This window comes from Conger conger, chromosome 5 (assembly GCF_963514075.1).
Source record: "Conger conger chromosome 5, fConCon1.1, whole genome shotgun sequence".
Classification (NCBI taxonomy): domain Eukaryota; kingdom Metazoa; phylum Chordata; class Actinopteri; order Anguilliformes; family Congridae; genus Conger; species Conger conger.
This window is the reverse complement of record NC_083764.1, coordinates 43,558,707-43,578,971: the sequence shown is the minus strand read 5'-3', so window position 1 is coordinate 43,578,971 and position 20,265 is coordinate 43,558,707. Positions and strand designations below refer to the sequence as shown.

The 20,265-nt window shown below is 43.4% G+C and overlaps 2 protein-coding genes across 3 annotated transcripts; both read right to left on the bottom strand.

The window, feature by feature from the left end:
* Positions 1-472: 472 nt before the first annotated feature.
* On the bottom strand, positions 473-11,543 carry copb2 (COPI coat complex subunit beta 2). The gene is made up of 22 exons (XM_061243595.1): positions 11,388-11,543; positions 10,250-10,387; positions 9,953-10,039; positions 9,500-9,626; positions 9,125-9,273; positions 8,623-8,769; positions 8,126-8,225; positions 7,673-7,815; positions 7,206-7,405; positions 6,970-7,080; positions 6,775-6,863; positions 6,537-6,643; positions 6,278-6,421; positions 5,489-5,619; positions 4,889-5,096; positions 4,495-4,605; positions 3,739-3,953; positions 3,287-3,379; positions 2,722-2,905; positions 2,400-2,471; positions 1,842-2,039; positions 473-900 (listed from the first exon to the last, which is right to left on the bottom strand). Exons 1-22 carry the CDS (start codon positions 11,388-11,390, stop codon positions 805-807), a joined length of 2,853 nt encoding a protein of 950 aa, XP_061099579.1. The 5' UTR covers positions 11,391-11,543; the 3' UTR covers positions 473-804.
* A 1,752-nt stretch (positions 11,544-13,295) lies between these two features.
* Positions 13,296-15,877, bottom strand: LOC133128304 (retinol-binding protein 2-like). 2 transcript variants are annotated; one of them, XM_061241692.1, is made up of 4 exons: positions 15,747-15,877; positions 14,728-14,900; positions 14,197-14,298; positions 13,296-13,486 (listed from the first exon to the last, which is right to left on the bottom strand). In XM_061241692.1, the coding sequence occupies exons 1-4, from the start codon at positions 15,817-15,819 to the stop codon at positions 13,433-13,435; spliced, it is 402 nt and encodes a 133-aa protein (XP_061097676.1). In that variant the 5' UTR covers positions 15,820-15,877; the 3' UTR covers positions 13,296-13,432. The 2 variants fall into 2 exon arrangements, with proteins under 2 accessions (XP_061097676.1, XP_061097677.1); XM_061241693.1 differs by lacking the exon at positions 13,296-13,486 and adding an exon at positions 13,518-13,682.
* Between the last annotated feature and the right edge of the window lie 4,388 nt (positions 15,878-20,265).

Here is a 20,265-nt window from a genome sequence, read left to right as displayed (position 1 = left end):
AACCTCTGCACACATTCAAAGCTTGAAATCTAAACAATACAACAGCACAGAACTAGGAGAAAAGTAGACATCAACTACAGCTAAACTGCTTGCAAAAAACACAGAGCCATCTTGCATTGTTTTTATTTCATATTTTTACTATACTGGAAGCTAATAAAGCCATCTAGTGGATAGTGGCGTACAACATTTTTCTACAACATTCAGATACACCAATATATTGATATATTGTCTTTTAAGACTATTAATCTAAAGTTATGTTATTAGATGCTATAATCCAGTTTTGTGCTTTTCATTTAATGCATGGAAATAAACCTGGTAAACAGCTCCCAGGTTATGAATAGGACCATTAAGGATAGGACAGCTGGGCCTGTTAAAAATATGTCCCATTAGATAAAATCAGTTTTACCCATCTGGTTTTATAAAATGACAGGAAAAAAGAGGCACACAATCACTAATTCCAGGAAACAGGCACTCACAATTAATATTGGCATTTATTGGGAGTTAGCGATGTATGAATTGCTATATTCAGCGTGCATTTTTTGGACGTAAATACACTTGGAGGAACAGTAGCTTGAGAATGCTAGGGATCCTGTATAAAGTACAAAATTCAGAAACAACAAACACAATGTTTATTCTTCTCCTGTGATACAGGCAGTGCAATCATCGACTACTTAACTCATCCTTTCCACAGGTTTCAAAACCCGACCCCCCCCCACCCCGCTAACCCATACCCTCCGTGGAAGTAACATAAATACAAATGGAAAGCGTTTGGTCTCTTAAATAATGGAGATGTCACGATGCGCGTTAGTCGTCCAGGAAGTCATCATCCAGGTTCACGTCTGTTGTGTCGATGTCCTCCAGGTCCATGTTATCCAGGTCATCTTCCAGGTCATCCAGGACCTGGGAACAGACAACCGTGAAAAACCTTCTCCTGAAAAACAACCCCAGCCAGACAGAGCTACACACTGGGGAAGCCATGAGCATATGTTTCATCTGATAATAACCCTGAAGGATTGTCATCGTTTTCCTGGACTAACAATTCTGATGACATAAAACAAGGACCACCAATTAGCAGCAGGTTTCATTAGCATCCATGAGTTATGTTTCTTCACCTCTGTTAATATAAAAAATGTTTCATGGTCTTAAAAAAAAAAAAACTTGGAGACTTGGTTTTTACTTTAAGTGCATGAAAGTACTGTAATAACAAAACACGCGGCTCATTAGATAAAGGTGCTACTGATGAGGGATTTTCACAAGCTAGTCAATTATTTGACTTACAGAGGTGGCAAATCATTAAAATAGATTCAGGCCAATTACTGAAGAACACAGGGTGTTACTGATACTGCGAGGCAGAGGAGTTTCAAATATTCACTAAACTGAGACCCTGAAATTAATTTAGACTTGCTTGCATGTGAGCAAGGGTCGACTATCTTTAGCCCCTTGTTGTATTTTGCACTTTAATCTAGGACTTTTGAATTTGAATTTGTCTCAGTACTGCAGTTCTTGAAGTTGCAGTTGTCTCGGTACGGTAGTTACAGACTTGGCCTATCTACCTTGTATACAGGGCCAATGTTTATGGCTTTACAACCGAGCATGTCAATTTTACCTTGTCCGACCTGTCCTGTTGTTTGTTCAATGACCTTGATATGCACTATTTTTGTAAAAGTGTCTTCTCGATAAAATGTCATGTAATGAGAGAATATGACATCACATTACGCAGCCTGAGAGGTCAGAACTCATGAAAGTGGTTCTGTATTGGATGCTGTATCCCTGCTGAGCTTTGAGCCCTGGTGTGTGTTTACTGCTCATGTGTTGAAGCAGTGCTGTAAAGGACACGGTACCTTCTGATCCTCCAGCGCGGACGCGGACTCTGCAGCCGCAGCTGCGGGCGAAGGGCCAGGGAGCTCCTCCTCCTCCTCCTCCTCCTCCTCTGCGGACAGAGGCGAGACCGCAGCGACTGCCGCGGCCACCGGGGCGGCGACTGCTGCCAATACGGCCGCCAACACGCCCGAATCTTCGGCTTCTTCACCCGCCTCGGTCTGCGCCACGGACGGACAGACAAACATTGGTTTCCTGGTTTTGTTTTCACTACCCTGAATTCTGCACATTTCTTTATAATATGAGATCATTATTTGGAGCAGAAATGTTTTGATGTTAATAGTTAGGTAGCATCTCTGAGTGTGAGCACAGTCTTAGTGATGTCATTACATGACAGTTCAAATGTAAAACTTGTTGTAGCCGTTTAAATACAGAAAACATAATAAAAGAACCAGAAATAATCTCACCTATCTGAATACACACTTGACTGTGTGACTGGGAGAGTATACACAATACGACATATGCAATATGACAGGTAGCAACCTATAAACATGTATGTATCTATGGAAAAGCAGGCCTACCTGTGCGGGAGCGATCACTGTTTTAGGCTCATAGCCTCTGGCCTCCTCCAGCACATTCCTCTCTTCATTGGGCTGTAGAGCAAATGAACACCATTAGAATGCAGCAGTGTGTGTATGAGTGTGTGTGTGTGTGTGTGTGTGTGTGTGAGTGTGAGAGAGAGAGAGAGAGATGAAGAGAAGACTGGAAACTCCCAAAAAAAAACAATAATGACAAAAATAAAATAGTCATGACTGCAACAACCTAACACAAACTAAAGGAAAGGTGGACATGCAGTGAGGTCACACGACTCAAATCCCAAACCCCACCCTTCCACCATCTCACCGTGACTAATGGGTAGTCAGTGGCTGGCCTGGCCTTCCCAACGCAAGTCTCCTTCAGGAACTGTTCGGCCACGAAGGCCTCCCGGAGCCCTGGGAACAGGTTCTCGTACTCTGTGGGGTCGGCCAGAGACTCGGCCGCCTTCTGGTTCACCTTGGCTAGGCTCTCTCGCCACAGCTTCACCACTCTGTGAACGTTGGAGGGAGTTGGAGGGAGTTGGAGGGAGTTGGAGGGAGTTGGAGGGAGTTGGAGGGAGTTGGAGCACAGCAGTAGTGCTGTGAGAATGCTAAGTGTATGCACCATGGTACCCTTATGGGTCCCATTCAACTTGGGACTTTCAGGTAGAGAAATTTTAGCAGGCATTAATTTGAATAAGTAAGAAGCAAAAAGCTCAAACTATTTCCACACTTTTAGCACACCACATCAATGACAAGGTCGAGACTGATTCTAAACAGCCTGTAACTCACAGGACTATATCTCTGGGTAAAACGTGAAGAACTTATCTACTATGTGGCGTGAAGAACTTATCTACTCCATAAACACTTCTTATTGGGCCACAGGCAGATACCTGGACACCTGGCTGGGCAGGTATGTGCGGGCCAGGAAGGCAGCCTCTGGCAGGCGGTTGGTTCGGATCAGGAGCTCCAAACAGTGGTCCAGCCTGTGAACAGGAGGTAGATCAGCAACAGCTGAGAACAGACACCCAGGGCTGTCCCCTGGACAGACAGAATTACATTTGGCCATCTATCTGGTCACTGGCTATGTCAAAAGGAAAGCCTTTAGTTGTATCTGGACATTCCCAGTGACTATACATGATTAGAGCAGCCAAATTTAGCTTTTTCCCTTAGTTGTCTCACCGTGTTATATCCTGTGCCGTTACCCATAAAGATATACTAAAACTCAAAGACCTTGTGAAGGTACCTCAGAAGCTTATACAGCTACAGTGATTAGGGTTTGCGGTTCTTTTTCTCACCAGAACCTACCCACAATGCCCTTCACCCGCATCCTCCCAGCACTCACTTTCCCTGCAGGAAGTAGGTCATGAAGGCCACGTTGTTCTTCCCGTCGCGCTCGGCGCCCTCGGCCAGCCGGGCCACCATGTTGGCGTTGCCGGAGGCGGTGGCCAGCAGCAGCAGCCCGCCGTAGTCCTGGGCGTGGTGGAGACACTCCTGTGCCAGCCCGAACTGGCACTTACTGATGGCCAGCTCCGCCAGCTGCTTCCACTTCTGTTCCGACTGGGGACGAGGAGAGGAGCGCAATCCAGGTTCAGTTCAAATTCCGTTCATTACATTACATTATTGGCATTTGGCAGACGTACAGTTGATTAGACTAAGCAGGAGACAGTCCTCCCCTGGAGCAATGCAGGGTTAAGGGCCTTGCTCAAGGGCCCAACGGCTGTGCAGATCTTATAGTGGCTACACCAGGATTAGAACCAACAACCTTGCGTGTCCCAGTCATTTACCTTAACTACTACGCTACAGCCCGCCCTACATTCACATTCACACTCACACTCAATACAGTCCAATGATAATTTATTACATTCAGATTTGTTTTCAATGTCTGACAAGATCCTTCAAGTCATGCCAATGACATTCAATATTCTCCCTTTCACTGGTTCGTGCAGGATAAAGTCAGTACAAATCCAGACTGATTACAGTCGCTGAATAACACAGCAAAACGGTAGTGCAGAATCATTTTAGGACTTTTGGGAAATAAATGAATGACGTCTTTGTCCTTCTTTCTGTTTGTAAGGCCCCTGTAAGCCTAAAATCTCACCTCCGCTTCGACAGCCAGCTGGTAGGCAATCTTCAGCTCTCCCAGCTGCAGGGCCAGCTCAAATCTGTGCTCAGGGTCAGACGACACAGCCAGGGCCTGCTGCTTGAAACCCTGCAGGACACACACACACACACACACACACACATAGAGTAAGAGCACAGTTCCAGGCCCTTCCCCATTACTGCTCACTAGTAACAAGTCAGAGAAAACTCATGGGCCCACTATGGGTGGAGCATTCAACCACTAAAGGACCAATCAAAATAGCAAAAGTGCTACCATTGCTTGGTTATGACCAATGAGTCATTCTGCTGAAGCTCCTCCCTGAAACACTGGCCACCGCACACAATCAGTCCCAATCATGTTAGCCGAGCAAGAAGCCACCAGGAAGTTGTACCTGCTTCTCCAGGAAGTGTGCCACGCGTGTGCGCTGCTCCTTGGGGATGGTGGGCAGCACCTTGTCGGCCATGCCAAAGTCCCTGCGCATGACGGCCGTCTGGTACTCCAGCACAGACACCAGCAGTGAGTAGCTGACGATGTTCAGCTCCTTGTCCCCCAGGTACAGACGGTCGTCTTTGGGGATGTAGCCCAACAGGTACATGGTCCTGTAGACACAGGGATTAGTTCATTATGCCAAGTTCATTACACATACTATTGTTAATCCACTACCTGACAGTACTGTATGTCTTATCAGAGAATTGCAATTAAATGACAAAATTCAATTAAATTTCCATTCTGTGGAGCCCTTTTCAGTTACCAATGAACGTGCACAAATGAAATGTGCACACTCCAGGGACCTCATCGGAGTGGCAATCACACTTATAAATGGATCCAGTGCAAATCAGGGATGGAATTGAGCTCTTTGAATCAAGAGACAGACAACTTTTTCAAGTGGGGAAAAATTATTATAGTTTTTCAAGTCTGTCTCAAAGAAACTGGATGAAAAATATGGGAAATATGGGGTATCAAATTAACATCAGAGCAGGTTGTACGGTACCTGTCCAAGTGGGCAATGGTGACTATTTCCCCTCCCACAAAGTAGTTCAGTCTGTTGACAGAACTGGTGTAGATGAAGCAGTCTCCAACCCACAGACCTGTCTTTACGATCTCCTGAATTTCACCCAGGACCTGGAAATAGAACAAACAGGATGCTGGTCAGATAGGGGAGGGGAGGAGAAGAACTTGGGCCAGCGCTTGTTCACAGAGTAACAATTTTGCCTGCACCTGTTTTACTTGTGTAAATGTGTTTTACCTGTTCCCTTGGCCAGGGCTCCCTTGTAAAAGAGATAACCATCTCACTGGTTACGTAAAGGAGCAATAAAATAAAAATAAATAAAAATATTATCTTTATAAAACAACTTCCAGGCTGGGTGGAGGCTGTGTTGGATGCTGGTGCCAATATTCCACTAAAGAGACAGAGGGTGCTTTTCTGCCATGACCAGTATGTGACCAGTGGTTATTTACTACCACTGTCTGTCTGTCAAGAGCTTTCTGGAAGACTTATGAGGATTCACAGGCCTCAACTGTGACCCGCCAGATTGTGGACACCAAACCACAGAGTTATGTGAGCGCAATGTACAGAAAAGCACATTTTCTGAATCAGGCTCACTAGGGGAGAGCAGTCAATCATTTTTAGCATTTACAGTGACTTGTTTATGGCATATCCATGGTAGCATGACATCACTAAAGTTCATGAGCAGAAGGAATCATGACTAGAATATGACTAATACCAATGCCAAGACCGCCCCCCACTCAGACCGGCTTAGCATACCAGAGAACCTCTCACCTCGAAAGCGTCCTCGATTCCGTCCTCTGTCACACCCTCGTTGGACTCCTGCGAGGCTGCCACCTTCTCAGACAGGTACTTGAGGATGAAGAACGACTCTTCTGTGGCGATGCACACCAGCTCCCCCGAGTCTGACCAGAAGATCTGTAAGGAGGACATACGCATCAGGGGTTGAAGATCCCAAACCCACAAGGTTGAAATAAACTACAGAAGGTTCAAGTGGGGCTCGGAGGGGAAGGCTTGAGGCCGACTCACTCACGTGTTTTGGCTGGATCTCAATACGCCGGATCAGCTCTGTGTTTTCCCAGTCATAAAAGGCCAAGCCGTTCACAGACCGGACTCCCAGCAGGAAGCCACCATAGATACCTGCGGCAAAACACACACATTACATGCAAATAGATCTGTATGCTGAGACACATACAGCCACAGGGCAGTCAGGACAAAACGGGGGGTTGAACTGGGCCGAATAGCTGCAGGCAATCACAGTCTCTACCTACCTTCAGCCCCAAAATCTGGCTTGAATGACTTCTTCTCCTTGAAGTTCTTGAAGATCTTGACCACACTGTTACTTTCCCGGATTGCATACCTTTAGTGAGACAATGGCAGGGCGTTGGGGGCTATATCCTAAGTAAGCAATGCACCTTAACGCAACATGTTCAGGAATGTTTTGCCGTTTGGAATTAAGTTCTTACTCAGAGGAGTCGTGGGCCCAGACAAACTCCTGTGCTGAACCAAAGCTCTTGTTCCTCAGGGCCATGGCTGTGTAGATGATGTACTCTCCATCCCCACACACCACAACAAACCTGCAGGAGGGGAACCAGAGAAAACCAACCTTACATTCACCCCTCTGAACACTAAAAAGGGGATAATGAAACCAGTTCATGATAAAGGGAGACTAAAATGTGCGTTTTTAAACAGCCTGCCTCACCTGCCATTAGGGTTGTGCTGGATGGTCTGGGGGTAGATCTCACAGCTTCCCATGTCCTTGACCGCCAGAGGCAGCCGCTCTCCGTCCTTGATCTCAGCATCGCCCATGGCCTTCAGGTTGGCCTGCTGCACCTCGGAGTGCTTGGCCCAGATGATCTTGCCGTTGGTATCCATGGACATGGCCGGCTCCTCACGTCCAAGCTGGAGAGGGCAGAGGGAGAAAGGGGACAACTCTGTGATGTCTCACTAACAGTCACATTTGTAGATCTCACAAACACTAAATAAGAATTGCAGGTAAATACCACTTATAATTAAAAGTTTAAACTAAAACTCATCTTGACTACTCTTGAAGGCGCTCAGAATGGAGGCCAGCAACACTGACAATAGTGCAGAAAGCAATAAAATGAGTGGAGTGAGAAATAAACTGTTTGACAAAGAGATGGGAGATGTGGTCCTGGAGAGTGGTACCTTGATGATGATGCTGCCCTCGTCATAGCCCAACGCCACATTGTTGGAACCCCGCAGCCCACACACACACCACACCCGCTCCATGCCGTAGTTGAGCGTGCTCTCTAGCCGGTAAGTGCTGGAGTGCCAGATCCGCACTGTGCCTAAAGACCAAGAGAGATGAGTGGTCAGAGTGGGCAAAACTATCCAAATGCGGGTGGCATTAATCTGAGAAAGCAGTTAAAACCTGTCATATAGGAGGAGAAATAGTGAAGAAAGCGGACAAAACCAGGCCAACATAATTCAAAGGAGTTAAAAAGTTGTGCTCATGTACTGTACTACGGTAGTACAATTAACAATAATGTGTCTTAAACTCTACACCTGCTAAAATGATTGATTTGTGCACATAAGCGCCAGTAAAGACATATGAACAAGACTGAAATGTTTCAGATCCAGAGCGGTCCTCCTGCTCACCGTCCTCGGAGCCTGTGATGATGATGGGCAGCTCGGGGTGGAAGCTGACACACGACACGTTCTGGGCGTGTCCCTCTAGGGTCTGCACACATGTCTTATTCTGCAGGAAGGGAAGAGGAGGGGTCCTTCAGTCACATGACTTATGATAAGCCTATGAACATTCTCCTACCTCTGAACAACAGACTCACTCAAGCTAGCGTCCCAAACCCACATCCCTCCTGACTGCAGTCCAGTATAGACACTGGGAGAGTACGCAAGCCAATTCCATCAAGGTCGAATTAATGCAAAGCACAGGGGATTGTAGAAAAGTTAAAGGAGCGGGATAACGTATTTCTTCCTGGTGCCAGATGGAAACGAAAATAATTCCAGACAAAACAGAAGCAATTCTAACCATGAAGTCCATTCCCCTCTATCATTATTACCAACTCAACATTTAGAGGATCCATAATTAGAGGAGTTATTAAATACTGTACTAAAGTCTGAGCCCTCCCCTGTACCTGGTAGTCCCAGATCTTGACCAGCCGATCATCGGCTCCGGAGATGAGGTAGGGTTTGTCACCTCCGCTGTAGTAGTCAATGCAGTTCACTCCTTTTTCGTGACCCTCCAAGGTGAAGTTGGGTGAGGAGGAGCCCAGCTGCCATACCTGACATGAAAACAAAGCCACAATCAGCAACACAAGCACACACAGACACACAGACACACACACACACACGTGTGCACACACAGGCGCGTGCACACACAAGCGCGTGCACACACAGGCGCGTGCGTGTGCGCGCGCGCACACACACACACACACACACACACACACACACACACACACACACACACACACACACACGCATCCTTGGTACCGTATATCAATTAGATGTACGATATTAAAAGCAAAGAGCAGGAACACAATACAACATCAATCAATACAACAAGGTCTGTCATTGATGAACATTAAATGTACCATAGGTTCAGTAAAGGACCTCAGTAAAGGAAGCCTTTGGCTATACCTTGATAGTTCTGTCCAGAGAAGCGCTGGCAAACTGGTTGTTGTCTTTGGGGTTGATGACGATCTGCATGACGTAGTGGGTGTGGCCTTCAAACACCTGACTGCAAGACCACTTCTTCTCCCAGTCCCACAGCTTGATCAACATGTCATCTGAACACACAGGAAGAGACAAGACCCTGTCAGTGTGTGAGTGTGTGTGTGTGTGTGTGTGTGTGTTTCTCCTGGACTTTTCATTAGGCAGAATACTCAGCCTGTGCTACTGTGACTGATGGACGACAATAGAGATGACAGCGTATGATGCACGGTGTCCTTGCTGCAGATAACCATAACAGCGGTTGCAGAGAACGTGCTGGAAGTCATGGTAATGGTAACCCACCGCTGCTCGTGAGGATGTAGGGCTGGGTTGGATGGACGGCAATGCAGCGGATGTAATCAGAATGTGCCTCAAACATGTGCACACGCTCCAGGGTGTTGTAGTTGAAGACGCGGATCTGCATGTCATCCTGCAAAGCAGCAGAGGGGAACACTTTAAATGCACTGACAGTTGAGGTCATTGAACACTCCATTTCCCAGGAGGATGTGGGGCACCAGAGCTTTTCTTAAACAACCATTAAGGTCTGTTACGATTTAGGGTTCCCAATTTAACATTTATAATCAACGTCAAATCACCAGGATTCAAGTTCACAATTCAAAGACAAGCTTCACAAGAAAAAGCATAAACATTAAGAGGTACAAGTAAAGCTGTGTTGTGTAACATAAATGAATCAACTTTGAACTGTGGGGAACTGACTACAGTATGAATGTGAGTGAGGAGCCTGAAAATACTCACCGCTCCAGTAATGACCCAGTTTTTCCGGGCAACAAATTTGGATGCTCTCACTGGGAGATCACACACCTCAAAAGTCTTCACCAGGGTCTGTAAAGCAAAGCACAGTCAGAACCACACATACAATACAACAAATGTGAAATAAATGCATCTACTGAAACATTTAGGTGCATTATGGTGCTCAAAGCCAAGTAGCAATGCACAGAAAATGTCAACCATAATATAAAAGTGCGATGTACAGAAATGACGTGAAGCGCAGAGAATCCATATCCTTCACGACAGATGCGGCGCTGTTCTCACCTGGGTCTCGTGGTTCCAGACGCAGACGCTTCCATTGTACAGGCTGGCTAACATCCATGGTTCGGTCGGGTGCAGGTCTACGCTCTTAACGCGGTCAGACCGTGCAGTCAACTTCCGCTTGATGTCCAGTCTCAGGGGCTGAGGGAGCGGAGCGCATTCAGACACACAACAGCGCAGGCCTTGCAAATTTACTTCACCCAAAAAGTTAGCAAACCTAGTAACATTTTTACAGTTTTAACTTTGCAATTTAATCTGAAGGTCTAGTAATGCTATTAGGTTAGCTAGATATTTAATAATTCGTAATATGACAATTGCACAACTTCATCTTTTGCTTTTCTCTGTTTTTAAATCAAGCATTTACTTTGCTAGGCCACATGAATGGGTTAATTTTTGCAGTAACCATAGTATAGTTTTAAATGAATAACCTCCCAATTCGCAAATGTAGATTTTTAGACGGTTACATAATGGGAAACACTGCTCACAAATGTCAACTGAGGTAAGTTAGCTACTACGCCGTAGGTTGCCAGCTGTGCGATTCCGGTTCCACGTTGTACTTCTGAACACTAGCTAATCCACAAACGTGATTAGAACGAATGACAGTAACTCGAAACTTATGTTAGAAAAATTGCTACTATTGGAGAGTACATCAACACTGATAAAAAGTACTGTTTGCACACCACTTTAAAACTAAAAGTTGGAGAATTCTGGCATGTTGGCAGTAGAGGGTCAAGTGAGGACTCGGTTGTTGCTCCCTTCCGAACACTGAACACCCGGGCCATATTGCCTGGACACTATAGCGCACTGTACGCTAACGTTATTTTACCTATATCAGACAAACAATTTTCACAGTGGGACTGTAATCTAGACTACAGTTAGCCAAGCACATTAGTTAGCCAAGCACATTATCTAGATGCTGTCGCGTTGATCATATCTATAAATTAGCTAGCCGATTTCGAACAGTACCAGTGCCAAATGGCCTACAATCATAGTCGCAACAGAATAACACGATTTCCTCCATCGACAGACTTGACACACCACATCTGAGACGTCCAATAACTGGCACACTGGACATAGCGAATCAATCATAAAGTCTCAAAACCATAAATACTGTTAAATATCAGTGTATAGACTGCCTTACCATGTTTTCACTGTGCCTGGAGCTATCAAACTTAAAGAACCGGGTACTCTGCTCCCGTTCGGGTAACCAGAGTATCTTGTTTCGGTAGATCTACTGACGTGGAGCTTCCTGCTATGTTGGTCCTCACGCGAGAGCTGGGGACTGGTGACGACTCACGAGAAGAACGCACCGTAATGTTGGGATTAGATGTGACTATACGTGTGCTCATACTATTTGTGCCTTTCTAATACATACAAATAACCATTTTCATACAACTTTGCAATAAACAAATATTGAAATGAGATACTCATTATTGGCACCCTTGCTAAATATGCACATAAAATGCTGTAAGCAAAAAAATAAATAATTCATTGACTAACTAATTGACATAAGCTTTATTTTCCAACATGTGTTAAGTAGTGTGCTTTATTAATGATTCAATGAACAAATAACAAATTACAAAAAATGATTTGTGCAAACACCCCTGGCAAAGATGACAGCCATAATTTGTGATAAGGTTAGAGAACACATTTTTGACCATTCCTCCATGCAGAACTTTTCAGCATCATTGATATCCTTGGGATACCCCCCTCTTCAGTTCAGACCACAGGTTTTTCATGGGATTTAAGTCTGGAGACTGAGCTGGCCATTGCTGAACATGGTTGTTGTTTTTACTTAACCAATTCTGTGTGGATTTTAACCATTTGTATGTTTTCTTGTACCCATTACCCGACTTGTGATGGTCAGTTACCATCTATGTCTTCGGAATGGACAGTTCTTTGGCTTTTTCCATACTGATGGTTGACATTTAGCAGGGTTTTTGCATTTTTATACTCAAGTGAAACAGGAAGTAATGGAGTGACACAATAAAGTTTCTTTATACTGAGATAAAGAGAATGAAAGTAAAATTGTATTGCCAAGTTCACTTAGTTTGATTTTATTTACAATAATTGTTAGGGGTGACAATCATTTTGGCACCTGTGGTTTTCAGAAAAAAAATTAGATTACTAAATGTAAAAAAAACATTGAAACAGGAGAGTAGATGCATTGAAATAATAGTATATAGTTTTCTTTTTGGGTGGCACGGATGGTGCAGTGGGTAGCACTGCCGCTTCACAGCAAGGAGGTCCTGGGTTCGAATCCTGGTCGGCCAGGGCCTCTCTGTGTGGAGTTTGCAGGTTCTCCCTGTGTTCATGTGGGTTTCCTCCGGGTATTCCGGTTTCCTCCCACAGTCCTAAGACATGCAGGTTAGGCTGATTGGAGAGTCTAAATTGCCCGTAGGTATGGGTGTGTGTGTGAGTGAGTGAATGGTGTGTGTGCCCTGTGATGGACTGGCAACCTCCGGGTGTATTCCTGCTTTTCGGTGTTTTCCTGCCTTTTGCCCTATGTATGCTGGGATAGGCTCCAGCTCTGTTCAGGATCTGTATCTATGTTTTTCATACTAATAAAAGCAAACTAAAATTAAAACAGAATTTTATGTTTTGAGTGTGAGTGTGAGTGTGTGTGAGAGAGAGAGAGAGAGAGAGAGAGAGAGAGAGAGAGAGAGAGACTACATGTATGCATGACTGAATATATGCATAAAAAGATAGCATGCTATTAAGACTGGCAATAAACTGAAGGTCAGTTTAGCTGTCTTATACATTTGATAATCTGTTTGACCTATGCCACTTCAAACTGTATTCTTTTAATAGCATCAAATGTGCATATATAATTTTAAAGCTGAATATCATTCCATTTAACATATTTACATACATATGCACATGCACACATGACACTGGATGGCAGTTGCTTGTAATTCAAAGGCTGTGGGTTTGGTTCCAAGCTGGGAATTGTACCCTTTAGCAGGGTGCTATCCTGAATTGCTTCAGTAAAATGTCCACCTGTATAAATTAATATTATGTTTAAAAATTGCTCTGGAAATGCTAAAGGTACACACACAAAACTGTTTATCAGTTTATTAAAGTAGCATGATTACATTATTTTTATATTATGTAAAACACTGAGTTTTGAAACAATGAAATAAAAATAACAAGCAGAAACAGAAGAAAAAAACACTGTGTCATCCTTCATTTATTTTTCCTGAAGACCTGGTGGCACGTCTGGCCCTCACAGGTCATTTCCTAAAAAATAAAAGAAGAGCAATGAATTCTCAATAACCCCCCAATAACAGTCAACAGAGCTGCTGCTGTGGAGATGTGCATGGTGTAATGCACTCTTCCTCCACAAGGTGGGGCTGACATCCCTGACATACATCCGTTTTTTCCTTGTGCCCTAAGCAGCACATTCACGCAAACGCAGATGTGACCTTTTCAGTTTCTGGGCAAACAAACAGATAGACAACTTGTATAGTAAGAAAACAAGCGAAAAAATAGGATGATGATCACACAACCTCCGCTCCACCCCACCTAGCTACAGTTGAGGCATACATCAAAGATGAGATTTAATGATAGCCTTTCATTCAAGGCTGCACTTCCATTGTTCTCCAAAAGATGGCACTACACTCTGAGTATAATTTTCTCCCGTCGAACATGCATTTTTACGTGTTACATTTTACAGGCACGAGAAAGGTTTCCAAATGGTTACACAGGATCTTTAATAGTCAGCTGAAGCTCTAATGATGACAGTTCAAGGTATACATTTAGAATTAACATGCAGACAAAAATTGATTTATTTTTGAAATAGAAATAGAAGGAAAAGAGGAGGTCACTAGTAGGTGACTATATTCACCAGACCAGTAAAACCCGACCAGAATCAAATGGCGATTGACTATTTCAACTTGGTATTCTACGCAATATAAATATGTTGACTGAAAAGAAATATAACACCTCACCAGATGTAGTTTATTGTCCTCGACCCAGTATTTCCACCCTCGGTTGGCTTTTTCTCCCTTTTGGACACACGCCAATTTATCCCCTTCCCAGGTCACCAGAGCCTAATGACCAAATGGAGACACAGAGATTCTGTACGGCACAATCCAGGCCTCACCTTGGCTGGTATTTTGAAGAGTTTGTTTTCTTCATAGTGAGTTTTAATTACACACATTGTTGTGCAGATACAGTGATGTCTTGTACTTTTAGAAACATGCAAATGCTTGTCTCTGGGGCGGCAAAATGTCCATAGCCAGCAATACATAATTAATTTATACATTTCATTGCAGGTAAAAGTGTTGTAACCTCCACTATACCTTTATTTTTGCGCCCATTTGTTATGTTTAAATAACAGTAGCGTAACTTTAAATTATAGATCTAGAGGAGAAAGGATATTAAATAAGGCTCTACAGAGAGAAGGGTGTGTAAGGAAGGAATCTGCCCTTGGGTGGGCATGTTCTAGCGGTTACTTCAGTGACAGTGACGGGCAGTACCTGGACAACCCTGTTATCCACTCCCTTGTACTCAAAGTCCTTCCCCACCGTAAATTTCACCTCATGAGTCCGGAGGTGGCTCAGTGTCTTGATCTCAATCACATCATGGTTCTGAATAAAAACTTTGGATGGAGACAGGTGGACAGCAATTTTGCGTGTGGCAAAATCAATATCTGAGGGAAGCAACAGCAAGCACCAAGTAAGCGAAAAATATCACCTCCATTTTGTTTGAATGCATAGAATAGATATTCTGATATCATTTTCTCTGACTATCCATTACCGTATTGTCATCACATCTTAATGGCCATTGACAATTCTTTATTGCATATTTGACAGATACATTATTTCATTTTTCAAGAAGTAGAAATTCAATTTAAACCCTGCATTTACATGTATATCACCTAAAGATGTGTTTCCTTGCCACATTGGTGTAATTTACCATGACTTAATGAAAACTAATGGGCTGACATGACAACTTTAAATGTCACAGGGGAATAGGACAGAATAAATCTCATATAAACTGCTGAGTAATGAAAGATGGGGTTATAATCAATGCCGAGCGGAGCAGCAAATTAGTTTGGCTGAACCTGAGCATGACATGTGAAACAGATCTAATTTATCTCCAAGGCAGGGAAATATCGAGGGGAGTAAATCAATATCTTTTCCCACGTTAATGAACAGAAGCCAGTCAAATACACAAGGCTGACAGCTTCTCAATACTTACTTGAAGAAAATCTGAGCAAGCTTTACTTTTTTATTCACACAAGACTGACTTCGGCAGTCATGAAAAAATGAAAACAAAATAGGACTTAAATCTGCAGCTCAGAATTATGTACACAGCATATTGTCGATAATTTGAATCGAGATATTTGTTTCACTGTTAGCCTCCGTTTAGTTTGAAAGTATTTGTAAAATATGCTGCGGATTGAACTGGGGCCTTGATCTTGAGTATATACACTCCATCATTTACCTGTTGATCACAGTTATTTGCATGCAGTAGAAGTATTTGACTTGCTTACTCAGTGCTTTCAGGTAATCCTCTAAGTTGTCATTGCTCTCCATCTCCCAGGTCCCATTGAAGTCTGCAGGCATGATGGAGAAGTGAGAGTGGATTTTGGGGACGCACTCAGCCAAAGAGTCATTCCGGTACGTGTCCTTGTCTTTTTATACTGGTCAGACTTGTAGGGAGTGGGGGCAGAGTACGGCTGATTAAACTTTACAGGATGTGGGGTGTGTGTGTCTGTGTATGTGTGTGTGTGTGTGTGTGTGTGTGTAGCTTTGCTTTCAGCCTTTTATAACTGCTGTGGTAAGGCTGAGAATTGAGACTGGGCCAATTTCTAAAAATCTAAGAAGCTGTCCACTCACACAAATATCCCCTAGCCCATCCAGGGAAAAAGTCAATTTATCTGTATATCCGAATACATGGAAGGAGATATTTGTCGAAATTGTAATATAAACATACTTTAAACAAATAGACACTGTGCATTATTTTATCTCTCTTTAGAGGTCCCTCTATTTATTCTGTGCAAAGGTCACATTGAAATGTACAAACAGCAATGTCAATATTCAAAACTAAAAAGGTTTTATATAATTCAGCAGAACATTTCGTGATGGCCAGAACATTGACTGTCAGTTAAACCAATGCACCAATGTACTTTTCTTTTTCACTTATTTTGCTCTTATTAAAGACAGAAATGTATTTTGACAGTCATGGCATATACGGCCACCTGCATACACATACACACAGGCACACTCTGATGAAAACACTCACACAGACACACTTGCGCACACAGATGTGTTAAAGTCCATCTATCTTTTCATTAGGAAAGAGAGAATTAATCTTTCTGGACAGGAATGAAGGTTAAAACAACACAGGGTCCAATCCGTATGTAAAAAAGGCTGGACATCAAACTACTTGATTTCCCCCTTCTATTTCACACTTTCCCCTATTACTAAACTGGGAAACTGATAAATGATTTATGTATCCGCAGTTCTGTAGATTAAGAAGAGCACACAGAGGGAAAACTTGTGGCTTTAGCTATTTGGCGCTGATTTCGTAATGACTTTTTGTGTGCGAAAGTGCTGTCTATTTGATCAACACAACCCATGTGATCAGTGGGAGACTCTATTGACCCAAATTGTACAGACAGAGATAAGACCACAAGGTCACAATCAGACAAAGAAGGTGGAGGAGAAACAGGATGTGGGCTGACCTTAATACCCAGGCGCAGATACGCAGAGCTGTCCAGTCACCGCGGACAGCCGCAAAGCACGCATTTTATCTCCTTTAATATTTCTCACCTATGCTGCAGAATATATTTTGCAATGCACGTAATTCGATGTAAAATTATACAGCTTACGTTAAAAATGAGTCCATTTTCAGTATTTGTCATTGTCAACTTGTAACGGTTTAAATTTTGTTTCAGGGAGGAAAACAAGTTTATCTGACTCCATTCATTTTGAAAAGTCGTGACCTGAATGTTTATGTGCTGGCATGTACGTGCATTGACTGTGGTGTGCTCGAGTGAAATAACGAGCAGCAAGACCCTGTAGCCTGGAGAGTGAGACTATCAACTGCTGCCAAGCAGTCATCCAAGTGTTCTTTCTCTCCTCAGAGGTAAACATCCTGCTCATCCCAGAATTCACATATAGTACCATAAAGAAGCAACTTAACCAGAAAAATCTGCAGATCTGGTTATCAAAACTAACAGCTAACTACCAGACTAACAGAGAGCAACATAAAGCTTACCAAATATGATTAAATGTCTCATAGGTTGACCTTTTCATTTATGAAATAACACTGTGATACATCTGGACATGTGCTGCAATGGCTATTCCCAGAACAGCAGCACAAGAACTCAGTGAGAACCCAGTTAAGGGTGTTGCCATCCCAAAGCTGTATTTTTGACTGGTTCTTTCATGGATATATACCCAGGTCAGTGTATAAATTGAGCCATATATTTTGGATTAACTGTATGAGAAAGAACATTATCGCATGACATAGTAAGACAGCAATAGGCAATATAAATATCTTAATTGGTATTAATTTTATTTACAAGATATGGTAGACATAGGACACCATGGCATACGAAGAGAAAGGAAATACTAACACAGCCTAAGAAAAACAACATCCCACAAATGCCCAAATGAGATCACTGTGGTGCCAGTAGACTGTTAAGCAGATTCTTCTCAAATGTCCCTTTTGGCTCCCCTTAATTACCATCCCAGCCATTATTCCCACATTCCACCCTTGACCTGACCAGATTCTAGTACTCACCAGTCACCACCACCAGACCCCAGGGACATGATCATTTTCACCTCACCAGGGTTACCAGACTGTCAGGCAGAGGAAGCACTCAGGCGTGCTGAGAGAGCAGGTCGACAGTTGCCTTGTTCTTTCATCCTCTATTGTTGTGTTATTGATTGAACTACCAGCCATGTTTCATAGGCTCTGGTGATCCTGTCTCCTGTGGTCCGAGGAGCAGTGGAATTCAGACGCAGAGTCTCCATTTTGTGGTCTGGTGTAGAAAAGGAAAGACCCCTACACATGCAGCTACAGCAGATAATTATGCTCGCTTAGAACATTTAGGGCGTTACCTTCAAAGTAATGTGTATATAATGGACACTCATATTCTGTCGAATTAAAATGAGACCAGTAGCACACAAACCAATAAGCTACACGTCTTTCACATTTGCTATAATGGGCATGTATCTTTGTGTCATAATATTTCCTGTGTATTCATGGTTTTATATTATATACATTTTCTTTCATTTTTTCCATAAAATAGGAATTGCCCTGCAGGAGGATTATTTGTAAATGAAACAATATTTCCTTTTGGCTGTGGCAAAAGCCCTGCGGCATGAAGGATACTGCAATCGACATGATTCCACTAAGGCTGAAACTCAATGCTGACACTCTCAGCAATATTATCAGGAACACTGTTGTTTTACAGACATAATGAAATAGACGGGGGTTGCTGAGTTGTTGAGTCTAGCGTTTTCGTTTATTGGTCCAGCTGGGCTCTGCATTCTCCCTACAGCATCTTGAGATTAAGAGTTCACAAAGCAAGAATTCACTCGGGGCAAGTAGAGGGGAGGCGGAGGCGAAACTGATAAATGATGATTACCCCGGTGTAAAATCCAGGTATGACCAGCTTGAAATACCAGCTACTAGCTGTTTCAAAACATAGCGTGAGCTGGTCAAACCATGTTGAGTGTGGAGTTGGTTGAACTGGTCAACCAGCTACCAGCCGTTTCAAAACCTAGCTTCAGTTGTTTTTTTCCAGCAGGGTAAGCATGGAGTCTGAGCTTTTAATGTGCAGATACATGCTAGCATTGCACATACATATCCGTTTCCACAATTGACTCAATATACCTGAGAATGATGAGAACTGTGAAGGAAAGGACTCAGGGGTAGGTTCTGATGACTGAAAGTCATGAGGAGGGGGGGTCATATGCATTGAATAGCGTGGTGGTTAAGATACATGCCTGGAACCCGCAAGGTCGGTGGTTCGATCCCCGGTGTAGCCACAATAAGATCCACACAGCCGTTGGGCCCTTGAGCAAGGTCCTTAACCCTGCATTGCTCCAGGGGAGGATTGTCTCCTGCTTAGTCTAAATCAACTGTAAGTCGCTCTGGATAAGAGTGTCTGCCAAATGACATGTAATGGATTAGTGAAAGGATGAAGCAGAACAAGGTGGTGATACAGATGTGGGGGGAAAAGGCTAAATGCTCTTTTTTGCTGTGCAGAAGTCCTGAACATGCAGGATAATGGTCTAAAAATAGATGGGAGTTGAGAGAAAAATGGCTGGATTGGAAGTAATTTGTGCTGGTGGAGTGTATGCACTCAGCGAGCACTTTATTAGACATTTTTTAAGCAGCTGCTGTAGCCTAACTACATTGATGTGCTGTGTGTTCAGAGCTGCTCTTCTACATACCACTGTTGTAATGTGTAGTTATTTGCCTTCCTGTCAGCTTTGACCAATCTGGCCCTTCTCCTCTGAACTCTGTCATTATCAACAGGTTTCTGCCTGTAGAACTGCTGCTCACTGGATTTGTTTTGTTTTTCGCACCATTCTCTGCAAACTCTAGAGAATGTTGTGCGTGAAAATACCAGGAGATCAGCAGTTTCTGAGATACTCAAACCACCCTATCTGGCACCAACAATGATTCCACGGTCAGCCACTTAGATCACACTTCTTCCTCAGAAAAACAGCTGAAACTCTTGACCACATCTGCATGCTTTCATGCATTTAGTTACTGCCACAAGATTGGCTGATTAAATATTTGCATTAAAAAGCTGGTGTACATGCCTGCCTAATAAAGCGCTCACTGAGTGTATAAGTTTCAATCCCAGGAATATGGTAAAACTATGTAGGGTGAATTCTCCGTGTTCCCTCATCGACCCTTTGCGGTGGCAGTACATCTGAATGTAAGCAGAAAGATAATCTATATACACATAAATATCAGCTCACATGTTTAATTACAAAGGGCTTACAAGAGATGAAGCATAAACTTGCGATTCGGACACAGATAAG

What these genes read in the sequence shown, in the direction of transcription:
- copb2 (XM_061243595.1), bottom strand. An exon ending in TGGGCCCACGACTCCTCTGA is followed by an intron (nt 6,864 to 6,969) that starts GTAAGAACTTAA and finishes GTCTCACTAAAG; the next exon opens with GTATGCAATCCGGGAAAGTA. An exon ending in CTGACTACCCATTAGTCACG is followed by an intron (nt 2,472 to 2,721) that starts GTGAGATGGTGG and finishes TTTGCTCTACAG; the next exon opens with CCCAATGAAGAGAGGAATGT.
- LOC133128304 (XM_061241692.1), bottom strand. Translation starts at nt 15,819, where the DNA reads ATGCCTGCAGACTTCAATGGGACCTGGGAGATGGAGAGCAATGACAAC. An exon ending in GGATTACCTGAAAGCACTGA is followed by an intron (nt 14,901 to 15,746) that starts GTAAGCAAGTCA and finishes TGCTTCCCTCAG; the next exon opens with ATATTGATTTTGCCACACGC. An exon ending in TGGATAACAGGGTTGTCCAG is followed by an intron (nt 14,299 to 14,727) that starts GTACTGCCCGTC and finishes TTTGGTCATTAG; the next exon opens with GCTCTGGTGACCTGGGAAGG.